Source organism: Entelurus aequoreus, linkage group LG08 (assembly GCF_033978785.1).
Source record: "Entelurus aequoreus isolate RoL-2023_Sb linkage group LG08, RoL_Eaeq_v1.1, whole genome shotgun sequence".
NCBI lineage: Eukaryota > Metazoa > Chordata > Actinopteri > Syngnathiformes > Syngnathidae > Entelurus > Entelurus aequoreus.
The window spans coordinates 21,450,133-21,462,273 of record NC_084738.1 but is presented as its reverse complement, the minus strand read 5'-3'; the positions used below and the strand labels follow the sequence as shown (position 1 = coordinate 21,462,273).

Here is a 12,141-nt window from a genome sequence, read left to right as displayed (position 1 = left end):
TGACCGCGTTTTTCATTTATTCACTCAGGCGAAGGTGTGGGAAAGTTGAAGACCTACGTTAAAGTGTATACATATATATTCGGTATACGTTCAAAACAAAGTTTAATAAAACATTTTATGAAAATACACACACACACACGCAACTCATATCCCAGATGTATTTATTTATTTATATAAAAACATCAGTTAATGACTTTATGTACCATAATAAGATAATCACAACACATATGGAGGCTCTTTCTATTGTTAACCAGCCATTCAATTTCTAAGGAGTTTAAATAAGTTTCAATGTGACGACTTTGCTGCAGCTGCTACTTCCTCTTTAATGTGTGAGACATGTTCTGACTCATCGTTGTTTTTTTCATATTCTGCTTCATCATCCTCATCCTCCTCTGATGTGTCAGCGTCCTCACTAGAATCCTCCTCTTCCTCCTCCTCCTCCTCAGGTACCCTGCATACACAAATGGGTTTTGGACAAACGTCAATATTTTTTAAGTACAGTACAGGGGACCAAGCTCAATAGTCGTATGTATTGGTTATAAAAATACATTACATGAAAAACAAGATGCTCACCTATGACGTCTGTTGAGATTCATACATTCTACTCCTGAGTCAACGTCAAATGGATCTGTTGACAAAAAAAACCAAAACAACAAACATTAATTTGCTTTCCTGAGCTATTATACAAGCTCTAACCTTCATTTATTGACCAGAATATAGGTCGGACCAACAATTACAAATACAGTAGTTGTTGTAGGGCCCTACTTTTCACAATAAGATTTTTGACAAAAATATGCCAACATTTTGTGGTATTTGTATACCCTGTTGTTTATCGTAGGGTCAACCATTGCTCTTTTGGGGGTTAAATCACCAAAATGATTGCAGAGCGTGGCCACCGCTGCTGCTCACTGCTCCCCTCACCTCCCAGGGGGTGGAACAAGGGGATGGGTGAAATGCAGAGGGTAATTTAACCACACCTAGTGTGTGTGTGACTATCAGTGGTACTTTAACTTTAATAAACTAATTAAGTTGTCCAAACAAAGAATCACAAGCGCTGGTGACACTTTTTGTGCTATATTGTTGTTGATGAGTATAGCTGCAAAATAAGCCACCAGGGGGCCAAATAGTGAAGTCAATTATATAGCGCTTTTCTCTAGTGCTTCAAAACACTTTACATAGTGAACCCCATTATCTAAGATATATTTAAACCAGTGTGGTTGGCAAGGAGACAACAGCTGTGACTAGGAAGGCAGAAGCAGGGATCGAACCTAGAACCCTCAAGTTGCTGGCACGGCCGCTCTACCAACCAAGCTATGAATTAGTTACATGGCATGATATTTCACAACCTGGGATGGTGGACAGTTTGTGCAGGTGATAATGCAGAAGACTGAGGCTGTTGTAGTGCTCCTTTCCACCCGGACTTATGCAGAAATAGTGTCAACCACCTGAAACCTTATATACAACAAATTCAGTTGAAGAAAAACCAAAAGAGACAAAATAAGACACAAAATCATAAGTAAATCTGATAAACAACGCATTAGTGTTCAAATATGAAAATGCAATAGGGTTTTCCAAAACACAACAGATTTACCGGTCTAGTCTTAGTATCTGAACATGCAAAAATTGTTCAGTTTTAACCAAAAAAAAAAAATTGTTTCGGGGTAGTTTGGAGGGGAAAGAAAGGCTTTGTTGCGTTTGATTCAAGATGTCAGTGAAATATTTACATTTTAATTGTTACTACAGTTACAGGCTTGATCTTAACCAAATGAACTGATCCCAATTTTTTGGGGAACTTACATGTCAGAAGCAAAATGGAAGAAAAATCATTGGTAATACAGTTGTGAAGGAGAGAACCACTATTGAATTCGATAAATAGGGATGTGAGCACCTTTTGAGAAAAAAGAGGAACATTTCCATCAGCCCAAAGTGCTGTCACGCAAGCCCTCCAATTTGTTCTGAAAATCAAGACTACAATTGGGTGCATTTCTACACTAAATTTTACCTAAAGTTGTTTTTCTCTACCAAACTCTTTTTGATGTCTTTTTGACAAATGTCTTTCTAATTTGATAATTTACTAACAATATTATTATTAAAAATGTTATGCAAAATTCTATAAAATGCATGCAAAAAACTCAGAAAACGTTTTGTATACGGCAACTTTAACCTGTAGCTGCGCCCCCTTGAGTAAAATACCCCCAGTGTTGTGACCTCTGTTAACAATCTGTCAATATCCCTTCTCGCTGGCTACTAATAAATACTCTAGAACTACAACTGATTCGGAACTAACAGTGTTCTGATAGTATATGATTAGCAGCAAAATATACAATCATCAATGCTGTGGCTTAGTGAACGGAGGCGACTACAAGTACGCTATCTAGATTGTTAGCTAACTAGCAAGCTTGTTTATGTGCTCCTGATCGTCTCCCTGTCCTGCAACTTGGTGCGGCGTTAAGGCACAAGAAACAGCGAGTGCCTGCGGTTGAGGCGAGCGTTCCAACAAATTTTGTTTGGATCCTATCTTTATTGATAGTTCATTAAAAAAACGAGAAAGTGATATTTTGACGCAAAAATTAATGTTTAAAAACAGAGATTTCACCTTGCTGGCCAGGCGATTGATCTTATTTAATTGGAAGCTGGCTCGCCCCCATCACACGGCCGTTGGATTAGAGAGGTTCTCTACAATCTAAAACTGGAAAAGCTTAGGTTTTCGCTAAAAGGCTCTGCTCAAGCGTTTGAAAGCTCTTGGAGTCCTTTCTTGCTGTATGTCAACTCTCTTGATTTATGCCCAGACACAGATGAGGAATAATCTCCCTTTTATTTATTATTATTTTCTTTTTTTCTCTCTCCTTTCAGCCTGTCTGTTTGTCTCTGGCCTCTATGTGTGTGTGTGTGTGTGTGTGTGTGTGTGTGAATGTGTCTGTCTTTGTTGTCTTACTTGTTATATGTTTGTGCCATATGTCCCTTGTTGGTGTGACCTGAGTGGGGTGGGAAGGTGGGTGGGTGGTTTGGGTTTTAAGGGAAAGGGTGTGAATAATTTACTGACTTTAAAATTGTACTGTTTCGACTTGCACTTTTTTCTGACTATTTGAAAATGCCAATAAAAAAAGTTGGATTAAAAACAGAGATTTCACATGCCTGAAAAAAGAACTTGTAGCAAAATATGAATGTGGCGTATCGCCGTCTTCGCCAACAAGTGTCTTCCATCAAGGTAAATGTTATTCCTCATTTTTATGTAGTACACATTTTTTTCTACATGTAAAACTCTAATTATGCTACATAAAATGTGTTTTGTGTTAATATTTTTGGGTCTGTAGAACAGAGTAATTGTATTTTCGTTATTTTTTATGGTGAATATTGTGTCAGTTTCCGTACAATTATTTTTTTGTCGGTCCAGTTGGAATGGTTTACTAAGAACAACTGAGGTACCATTGGAAGGGTCCTTTTCTTTTCCTTAAAGGGGCTGTTTGAAACCCTAATGCAGATGCCCAGATGGCGCTAACTTCCCAAAGTATTGTAAGCATTTTACCCAGCCCTCTTTCGGCTTTTAGTACGTAATGACGCAAACTACACCTGTACATACAACTTGGTGTGTTGTTAGCTAATGATAGTGAGTTAGCAAAGTTTAGCTACTAACGTTGGCAATCATTAAATGTATATCGTAACGACATGACAGCAAATTATTAGGTGCTTCTCCTGGACTCCTTTTATGGCTTTTGCGGTGTCTGCGTTTACGTGGGGATGAGACAGTGACAAGCCTTAAGTCAGACAAATTCCTTAGACCGACAACCATTTTTATTCAATAGAAGTAGTAATTGCGAAAAATGTGTTGGGTTAAACCACTAATGGTAACATAAGCAACATATATTTAAAACATTTAACTTTGAGCAAGTTGCAAACAGTGTCTTTAGGGTACAACATACACTACTGTATCCCAGGGGTTCTTAACGTTTTTGACCTCAGGGCCCAACTTTTTCACTACCTTTAATTTGAATCGTATTGAATAATTATACCTAACCGACTTACAGTTCAACAGGGCAGACCTTGTCAAATGATATGAAACTACCTATTAATCATAAAGATTATCAGAGATGATCAGCGACACCTACACTGGTGTTGGAATGTGCAGGACTCCTTTGAAAAAGATATTCTTGATCTCAATGGGACTTTCCTGGGTAAATAAAGGTTAAAAAAAGGGCTTAGGTCAGGCTGATTGAATAAATAAAAAAATAAAATACACTGCAAAAGAAGGTACTCATAAAACTGCTTGAAAATAAATTTACATACAATTATGCCATGCTATAATAAACACATTCTAACTAAATTAAAAAAACATAATAATATGTTTCCTAAATAAACTGTAAATAAAATGAAAAAAAATCAAACAAATGAAAACATAGCTTCACCACTTCATTAATAGTTGTTTTGCTTAAGAAACTTCTCTATGACTTTAGCTTCTTATGTTTGTTGATATTCTTATTTTGTAAATGCAAACCCTCTGCACCTTATTGCTCTTTTATATTGCCTCGCTTCCGTCAGTCTACCCCAGGGCAGCTGTGGCTACAAATGTAGCTTACCACCACCAGGTGTGAATGAATGATGGGTTCCCACTTCTCTGTGAGCGCTTTGAGTATCTAATAATAGAAAAGTGCGATATAAAATCTAATCCATTATTATTATTATTATTTATCCTGCACTACAACGAGCTAATGCAACAAAATGTAATTCTTATCTGTACTGTAAAGTTCAAATTTGAATGACAATAAAAATAAGTCTAAGTCTAAGTCTAATTACTGCCACACGTGGTGAAAAAGTGTATTACAACTGAGCGCTGCGGTCCACACGGACCACAGCTGAGAAACACATATTTTTTGACAGCCCTCTAGGGGTAATTGTGGGTCAACAATGGGCCACAATCTCCCTGTGAGCCCAATAGTTAAGAAACACTGCTGTACCCTATTGTCCCAAACCCAAGACAGTACACCCCTTCCCGAAAAATATGAGACTTATACAACAGGAGGCGCCAAAAAGCTTTTCCTCAGGCAAGCTTTTTTTCCTGCCACTCACACAGTGACCTGGAGAGACGTAGCCATCAAACAGATATGTTGTTTTTTAACATGTTATCTCATAGGAAAATAGGATTAAACAAAAATAAAAAAATTAATAAAAAAAGAGTAAAATACTGTTCCAAAAACAGGTCTTGAAAAAGAGGGGTTGTCTTATAGTCAGGTCAATACACTATACAGTATGGCAAGACTTAGACTTTTGTAATTTAGTTGTTAACCAAAACAAACAAACAAACAAAGAAAACATTGCATGTATAATACAGTCGAGCTCATTATTACCAAATTCGTCGTCCTCGGGTTTGGTTGTGAGAAAGTCCTTTTCGACAGTGAGCAACTCATCCTCTGACTGGCACGCAGCGTAGCGCTCGAGCAGATCCTTATTGAGCTCCAGGAACACGGTGCCCCACTTAAATTTCTTCAACAAAAGCACAGCCAGCTCTTTAAAACCTGCCAAAAATGGAATATAACAATGTGAGTGTATGTAAATATGATCATTTTCGGAGTAATGCGATGATTGTAGAATAGTGTGCGTAGGCCTTACCTACAATACAAAAGGTGGCAGCGAAAGCTTCAACACAAGATAATTTGCAAGGCTTCCCGTAGTTGACGGGGTTTGCAGCGACAAGGTACGGCAGTAGGCGGGGATGACTTCCGATCATCTTATTGAACGGCGTCTCCTCCAGTTTGGCCCAGGAGCAATCAATCACTGCGAGTCCGTGCTGGGCCACGATCTCCCTGTGAGACACGTTTTAAGAAGTTCAGATCTCCAAACAAAAAATGAGATAAAAGAGGTACACATTTTGATTTTACTCAATATTAAGCACACCAAACCTTCTCGTGAGTTGAATGGGGAGTGCACAAACTATTGTTTTAGGTTTGATTGGACATTCTTTTTATTCTTGTTGAGAATACTTCATATTCAGATACATATATTTTACTATTTAAGTATAAAATACTAAACAGTCTAGCTCCATCCTATCTTGCTGATTGTATTGTACCATATGTCCCGGCAAGAAATCTGCGTTTTCTATTCGGGCTCCAGTACTCTGGAATGCCCTCCCAGTAACAGTTAGAGATGCTACTTCAGTAGAAGCGTTTAAGTCCCATCTTAAAACTCATTTGTATACGCTAGCCTTTAAATAGATCCCCCTTTTAGACGAGTTGATCTGCCGTGTCTTTTCTCCTCTGCCCCCCTCTCCTGCGTGGAGAGGTTATTAGGTGACCACAGATGATGCCTAGCTGTTCAAAGTCAGGACCCGGGGTGGACCACTCATCTGTGCATCAGTTGGGGACATATCTGTGCTGCTGACTTGTCTCCACTCCAGATTATCCCCTGCTGGCCCCACTATGGACTGTACTGTCACACTATTAACTAGATCCACTCGACGTCCATTGTACCGGTCGCCCAGGGGCGTGGGGTACCCACATCAGCGGCCCCCTCCAAAGTTTCTCATTGGGTTGAGTTTTTTCTTGCCCTGATGTCGGATCTCATTGTGGCTTGTGCAGCCCTTTGAGACACTTGTGATTAAGGGCTATATAAATAAACTTTGATTGATTGATTGATATATATATATATATATATATATATATATATATATATATAAAATGTTATACATTTAACAGTTGCTATAAATGTTATACATGAAGTTGACTCACCTTTAGCAAGCCTTACTTTACACTTCCTTGTGGAAGTGGAAAATATTTATTTCAATTTACAGTATTTCCTAGGGGGAAAATTAGTTCCTGGATTTAAACAAATTGACACATTTGTTATTTTTGTATGACCACAAACACATCTGTTAATGCTAACTATTAGTGCAATAGGGCTATGTTCTATAATACCAGCACTTTAACTTCTATGTAATAATTTAGCACTTCTCCATCTGCTTTAAGCACTTTAACTACTATGACGACTTTATTGTTGATCTGTCCTGCGTTGAGGTCATGCAGCAACCTTCTGTTTTATATGGGCGTCCATTTCATTGTATTTGTATTACTATATCTGGGGCTGTGTATTTTTAAAAAAATAATTACATCTGATGTTGGAGCTGTCTTACTTTTCTGTTTTTTATATATCTTTATGTATTACACCACAACACGGTCTACATCGGAGTTGATGTATTTTAATGTATTGTTTATGTCTAATGTTGGTGCTTTCTGTTTTTTATGGACCTTGTTGTATACCATCAACCTGCCGGGGACTACAAATGGAAATCAACCTTTGGCTACACTCTAGCACACACCTGGGCAAATTAAGGCCCGGGGGCCACATGCGGCCCGTTAAGCTTTTCAATCTGGCCCGCCGAACATTCCCAAATCATTTGTTTAGATGTTTAAGATGAAAATTGTAGCTGCCATTATGATGTGCAGTGATGTTTTCTAATGACCGCAAGTCTTCAACTATACAAAGTATTTAATGGTTGGAATCTGTGCTTTTTCATGATACAGTAGTACTATGGTAATATAATTAGTTACTATGGTCATCTAATTAGTTACTGTGGTCATCTAATTAGTTGAAATGTGGGTGTCAGGGACAGACGCGGAAGGAAATTTTTACAACAAAGTTCTAAAGCTTAGTGATATATCAGATTGTAGGTGGGTTTTTTTCTTTTACCCTTCGCGTTTATATTTTTGTTGCATTTCGCTTAATTGTAAAATATGTGGATGGAGGGGGGGTGTGACGTTCATGTTGTCAATATTCAGTGTTTTATCCTTCATAGTTAATATTGTAAATCCCACATTCTTTATTTTCATGTACATTCTGGGTGCCTCATTCAGTAAAAAAAATTTAAATGCCATTCCGTTTTTTAAGGCGGTCAGTCATAACGTTTTTAGCATTCAGACATTATTGTGAGGTTTTGTAGAAGTTTCTTAAAGACCTACTGAAATGAATTTTTTTTATTTAAACGGGGATAGCAGATCCATTCTATGTGTCATACTTGATCATTTCGCGATATTGCCATATTTTTGCTGAAAGGATTTAGTATAGAACAACGACGATAAAGTTCGCAACTTTTGGTCTCTGATAAAAAAAAGCCTTGCCCCTACCGGAAGTAGCGTGACGACACCGGAGGAAGGACTGCTCACATTTTCCTATTGTTTACACCAGCAGCGAGAGAGATTCGGACCGAGAAAGCGACGATTACCCCATTAATTTGAGCGAGGATGAAAGATTCGTGGATGAGGAACGTGAAAGTGAAGGACTAAAAAAGTGAAGTGACGGCGTGGCGAAGTGGGTAGAGTGGCCGTGCCAGCAATCGGACGGTTGCTGGTTACTGGGGTTCAATCCCCACCTTCTACCATCCTAGTCACGTCCGTTGTGTCCTTGGGCAAGACACTTCACCCTTGCTCCTGATGGCTGCTGGTAGCGCCTTGCATGGCAGCTCCCGCCATCAGTGTGTGAATGTGTGTGTGAATGGGTGAATGTGGAAATACTGTCAAAGCACTTTGAGTACTTTGAAGGTAGAAAAGCGCTATACAAGTATAACCCATTTATTATATAATGAGTAGCGTGCAGTGCAGAACATATCTTTTTTTGCTCTGACCGTAACTTAGGTACAAGAGTTCATTGGATTCCACACTCTCTCCTTTTTCTATTGTAGATCACGGATTTGTATTTTAAACCACCTCGGATACTATATCCTCTTGAAAATGAGAGTCGAGAACGCGAAATGGACATTCACAGTGACTTTTATCTCCACGACAATACATCGGTGAAGCTCTTTAGCTACTGAGCTAAGGTGATAGCATCGGGCTTTACTGCATATAGAAACAAAACAAATAAGTCCCTGACTGGAAAGATAGACAGAAGATCAACAATACTACCAAACTCTGGACATGTAAATACACAGTTAATGCTTTCCAGCTTGGCGAAGCTTAGCAATGCTGTTGCTAACGACGCCATTGAAGCTAACTTAGCTACGGATAGCGCGTCTGCTATCCTCAAAGTCCTCCTGGTTGTGTTGCTGCAGCCAGCCGCTAATACACTGATCCCACCTACAGCTTTCTTCTTTGCAGTCTCCATTGTTCATTAAACAAATTGCAAAAATTCATCAACACAGATGTCCAGAATACTGTGGAATTTTGGGATGAAAACAGAGCTTTTTTGTATTGGATTCAATGGGTCCGAATACTTCCGTATCAACCGTTGACGTCACGCGCATACGTCATCATATCTAGACGTTTTCAACAGGAAGTGTGGCGGGAAATTTAAAATTGCACTTTATAAGTTAACCCGGCCGTATTGGCATGTGTTGCAATGTTAAGATTTCATCATTGATGTATAAACTATCTGACTGCGTGGTCGGTAGTAGTGGGTTTCAGTAGGCCTTTAAATTCTGATATACCGGCCCCCAGACACATTTTTTCTCTAAAATTGGAACCCGAGTCAAAATAATTGCCCAGGCCTGCTCTAGCACATTCACATTTTATATGTTAATTTATGTGCATTGCCCCATGTCACAAATAAAGCATCAGTATCCGTATTCAGTGTGTCATTCCATTTGCAATTTTCATAGCCTTTTTCCTAACAAAGCAGCCATTTCATACTGTAGTTGCTGTGCAACCACATGGATGCAACTAATGGCATACATTAGTGATGGGTCCGGCAACACCGATGCATCGGCGCATGCGTCGAGCTCATAGAGCGATACCCTGTGTCGGTGCGCGTATCGCTTTTAGAAAGTCACGTGACCGAACACGAGCTGTTTTGGTCACGTGACCGCTCATGAACTGTATCGCACTGACGCCTGCGCGTCAAACTGTGTTTATTAGGAAGCGGCGCAATGCGTGTTGTTGACGAACACCGTTAGGGCCGCTTGTTGTCACTGTCACTCAAAGTTGCATTTCAAAATCACACAGAATAAATGTGTTTATTTTGTTTAGAATTCAGATGGGTTTGATTTGGTGCGCGGCATATATTGGCTGTGCGGCGCACGGTGTGCGCGGAGGACGATTGAGCACTGCGCAATTGTGCAGGCGCGCACCTTAGAGGGAATGTTGCTCACAGGGCACAGAGGAGGCGTCAGTGCGATACAGTTCGCGTATCGGTCACGTGACTTTCTAAAAGCGGTACGCGCACCGACACAGGGTTTCGCTCTATGAGCTCGACGCATGCGCCGATGCATCTGTGTTGCAGGACCCATCACTACTGTTACTAGAGAAGGTACAGGAATGAGGCGTGGCGAAGTTGGTAGCGTGGCCGTGCCAGCAATCGGTTACTGGGGTTCAATCCCCACCTTCTACCATCCTAGTCATGATACATGTTCACATTATTTGACTGTATCTAAAAAAGATAAAAATATATTTTTATTTAAATGAAGATATTAAATAATCCTAAATGAAATACAATGACTTGGTTTATATTAATTTATATACTAGGTCATAAAATCAGTGTCGGTCCATAGGTTGCCTGTAGGGATTTTTAATGTCCAGCAGATGTCAGTATTTAGTGACACAGTATGACACAGTATCAATACAGTTTTGCAATGTGTCGAAACGCTTCATGAGGCCTCATCAACCCATCACTAGCATACATACCTGTCACCTGGTGTCACATACTTTGTGCCCATTGGACTCAATACCAGTCCATGAAATCTCTGATTGAGACGCAGGTTGTGCACAAAGCCCTTTCTTGCCAGCTTTCTGCCTGTGCAACGTTTGGGATCACAATGTCCCAGCTCCCACATGGCAAGTGGACAAGGTAGTTTAATTTGGGGGCTCTCTGCTCCCTCCCCCTCCAAGCGAAGACTTGCTACAAAACAGTGACAGGAGGAGGATCACATGACCATGTGATAATGCTAATTAGTAATATTGCCAACTTACAGTAGATCATTTCATTTACTCAACATAAATATTATGGCAAACAATGACTTGACATGGTTGTGTGTTTACCTTCAAATGCCGAGTGCATTTCTTCTGTAAAGGCTTCTAATGATTTCCCCTTCATCTTGTGTCGTTTATCTTTTCCTTTATTATCAGAACGCACAAACTTGCCCGGCTTTTTTCGTCCCATTTTTGTCCCCCGAAAGTCTGATTTTTTCATGTAATGACTGTCAAAAACAACACGTGCTAGCTAGCATTGTACTAACCACGATACTGACATTAGCATGTTGGCAAAACAATACTAATATAAACGCCGGATACCTCTAGCTTTACGTGTACGCTTGTGTCTATTATTACAACTTATATTGATGAACCACGAAAGCTCGTGAAATAATCCAAACTTCAACTTTTGGCTATACTGTTGTGGAAAGTGCGACGTGCTAGCCTTGATGTGCACGGAGCATGCGCGCAATATATATTTGTCACGTGATTGGTATCCAACCCGGAAGACTGTATTTTAACTTAAGTCATTAGAAATGCTTACATTTTAACCACTAAATTCAACAATTTTCTTCTCGATTAATGAGATATGCCGCTGAATATCGGTCTTCAACTTTTGCATAATGTGATAAAAGCTTGTGAAATAATCCAAACTTCAATTTTTGGCTACTGTTGTGGAAAGTGCGACGTGCTAGCCTTGATGTGCACGGAGCATGCGCGCAATATATTGTTGTCACGTGATTGGTATCCAACCCGAAAGACTGTATTTTAAAATACCGTAAGTCATTAGAAATGCTTACATTTTAACCATTAAATTCAAAAATTTTCTTCTCGATTAATGCAATATGCCGCTGAATATCGGTCTTCAACTTTTGCATAATGTGATAAAAGCTTGTGAAATAATCCAAACTTCAATTTTTGGCTACTGTTGTGGAAAGTGCGACGTGCTAGCCTTGATATGCACGGAGCATGCGCGCAATATATTGTTGTCACGTGATTGGTATCCAACCCGGAAGACTGTATTTTAACTTATTAGAAATGCTAACATTTTAACCACTAAATTCAACAATTTTCTTCTCGATTAATGCGATATGCCACTGAATAATGGTCTTCAACTTTTGCATAATATGATAAAAGCTTGTGAAATAATCCAAACTTCAACTTTTGGCTACTGTTGTGGAAAGTGCGACGTGTTAGCCTTGATGTGCACGGAGCATGCGCGCAATATATTGTTGTCACGTGATTGGTATCCAAC

The 12,141-nt window shown here is 39.4% G+C and overlaps 1 protein-coding gene across 1 annotated transcript; it reads right to left on the bottom strand.

Annotated features, from left to right (window-relative positions):
• Positions 1-143: 143 nt before the first annotated feature.
• tsr3 (TSR3 ribosome maturation factor) lies at positions 144-11,786 on the bottom strand. Its single transcript, XM_062055935.1, has 6 exons — positions 10,956-11,786; positions 10,602-10,815; positions 5,605-5,798; positions 5,343-5,510; positions 574-628; positions 144-451 (listed from the first exon to the last, which is right to left on the bottom strand). The coding sequence occupies exons 1-6, from the start codon at positions 11,104-11,106 to the stop codon at positions 286-288; spliced, it is 948 nt and encodes a 315-aa protein (XP_061911919.1). The 5' UTR covers positions 11,107-11,786; the 3' UTR covers positions 144-285.
• Between the last annotated feature and the right edge of the window lie 355 nt (positions 11,787-12,141).

Excerpts from the sequence above, each read along its gene's own strand:
- tsr3 (XM_062055935.1), bottom strand. The coding sequence starts at position 11,106 with ATGAAAAAATCAGACTTTCGGGGGACAAAAATGGGACGAAAAAAGCCG. Across the intron at positions 10,816-10,955 it reads AATGCACTCGGCATTTGAAG|CAAGTCTTCGCTTGGAGGGG; the intron begins GTAAACACACAA and ends ACTGTTTTGTAG. Across the intron at positions 5,799-10,601 it reads TATGTGACACCAGGTGACAG|GGAGATCGTGGCCCAGCACG; the intron begins GTATGTATGCTA and ends CGTGTCTCACAG.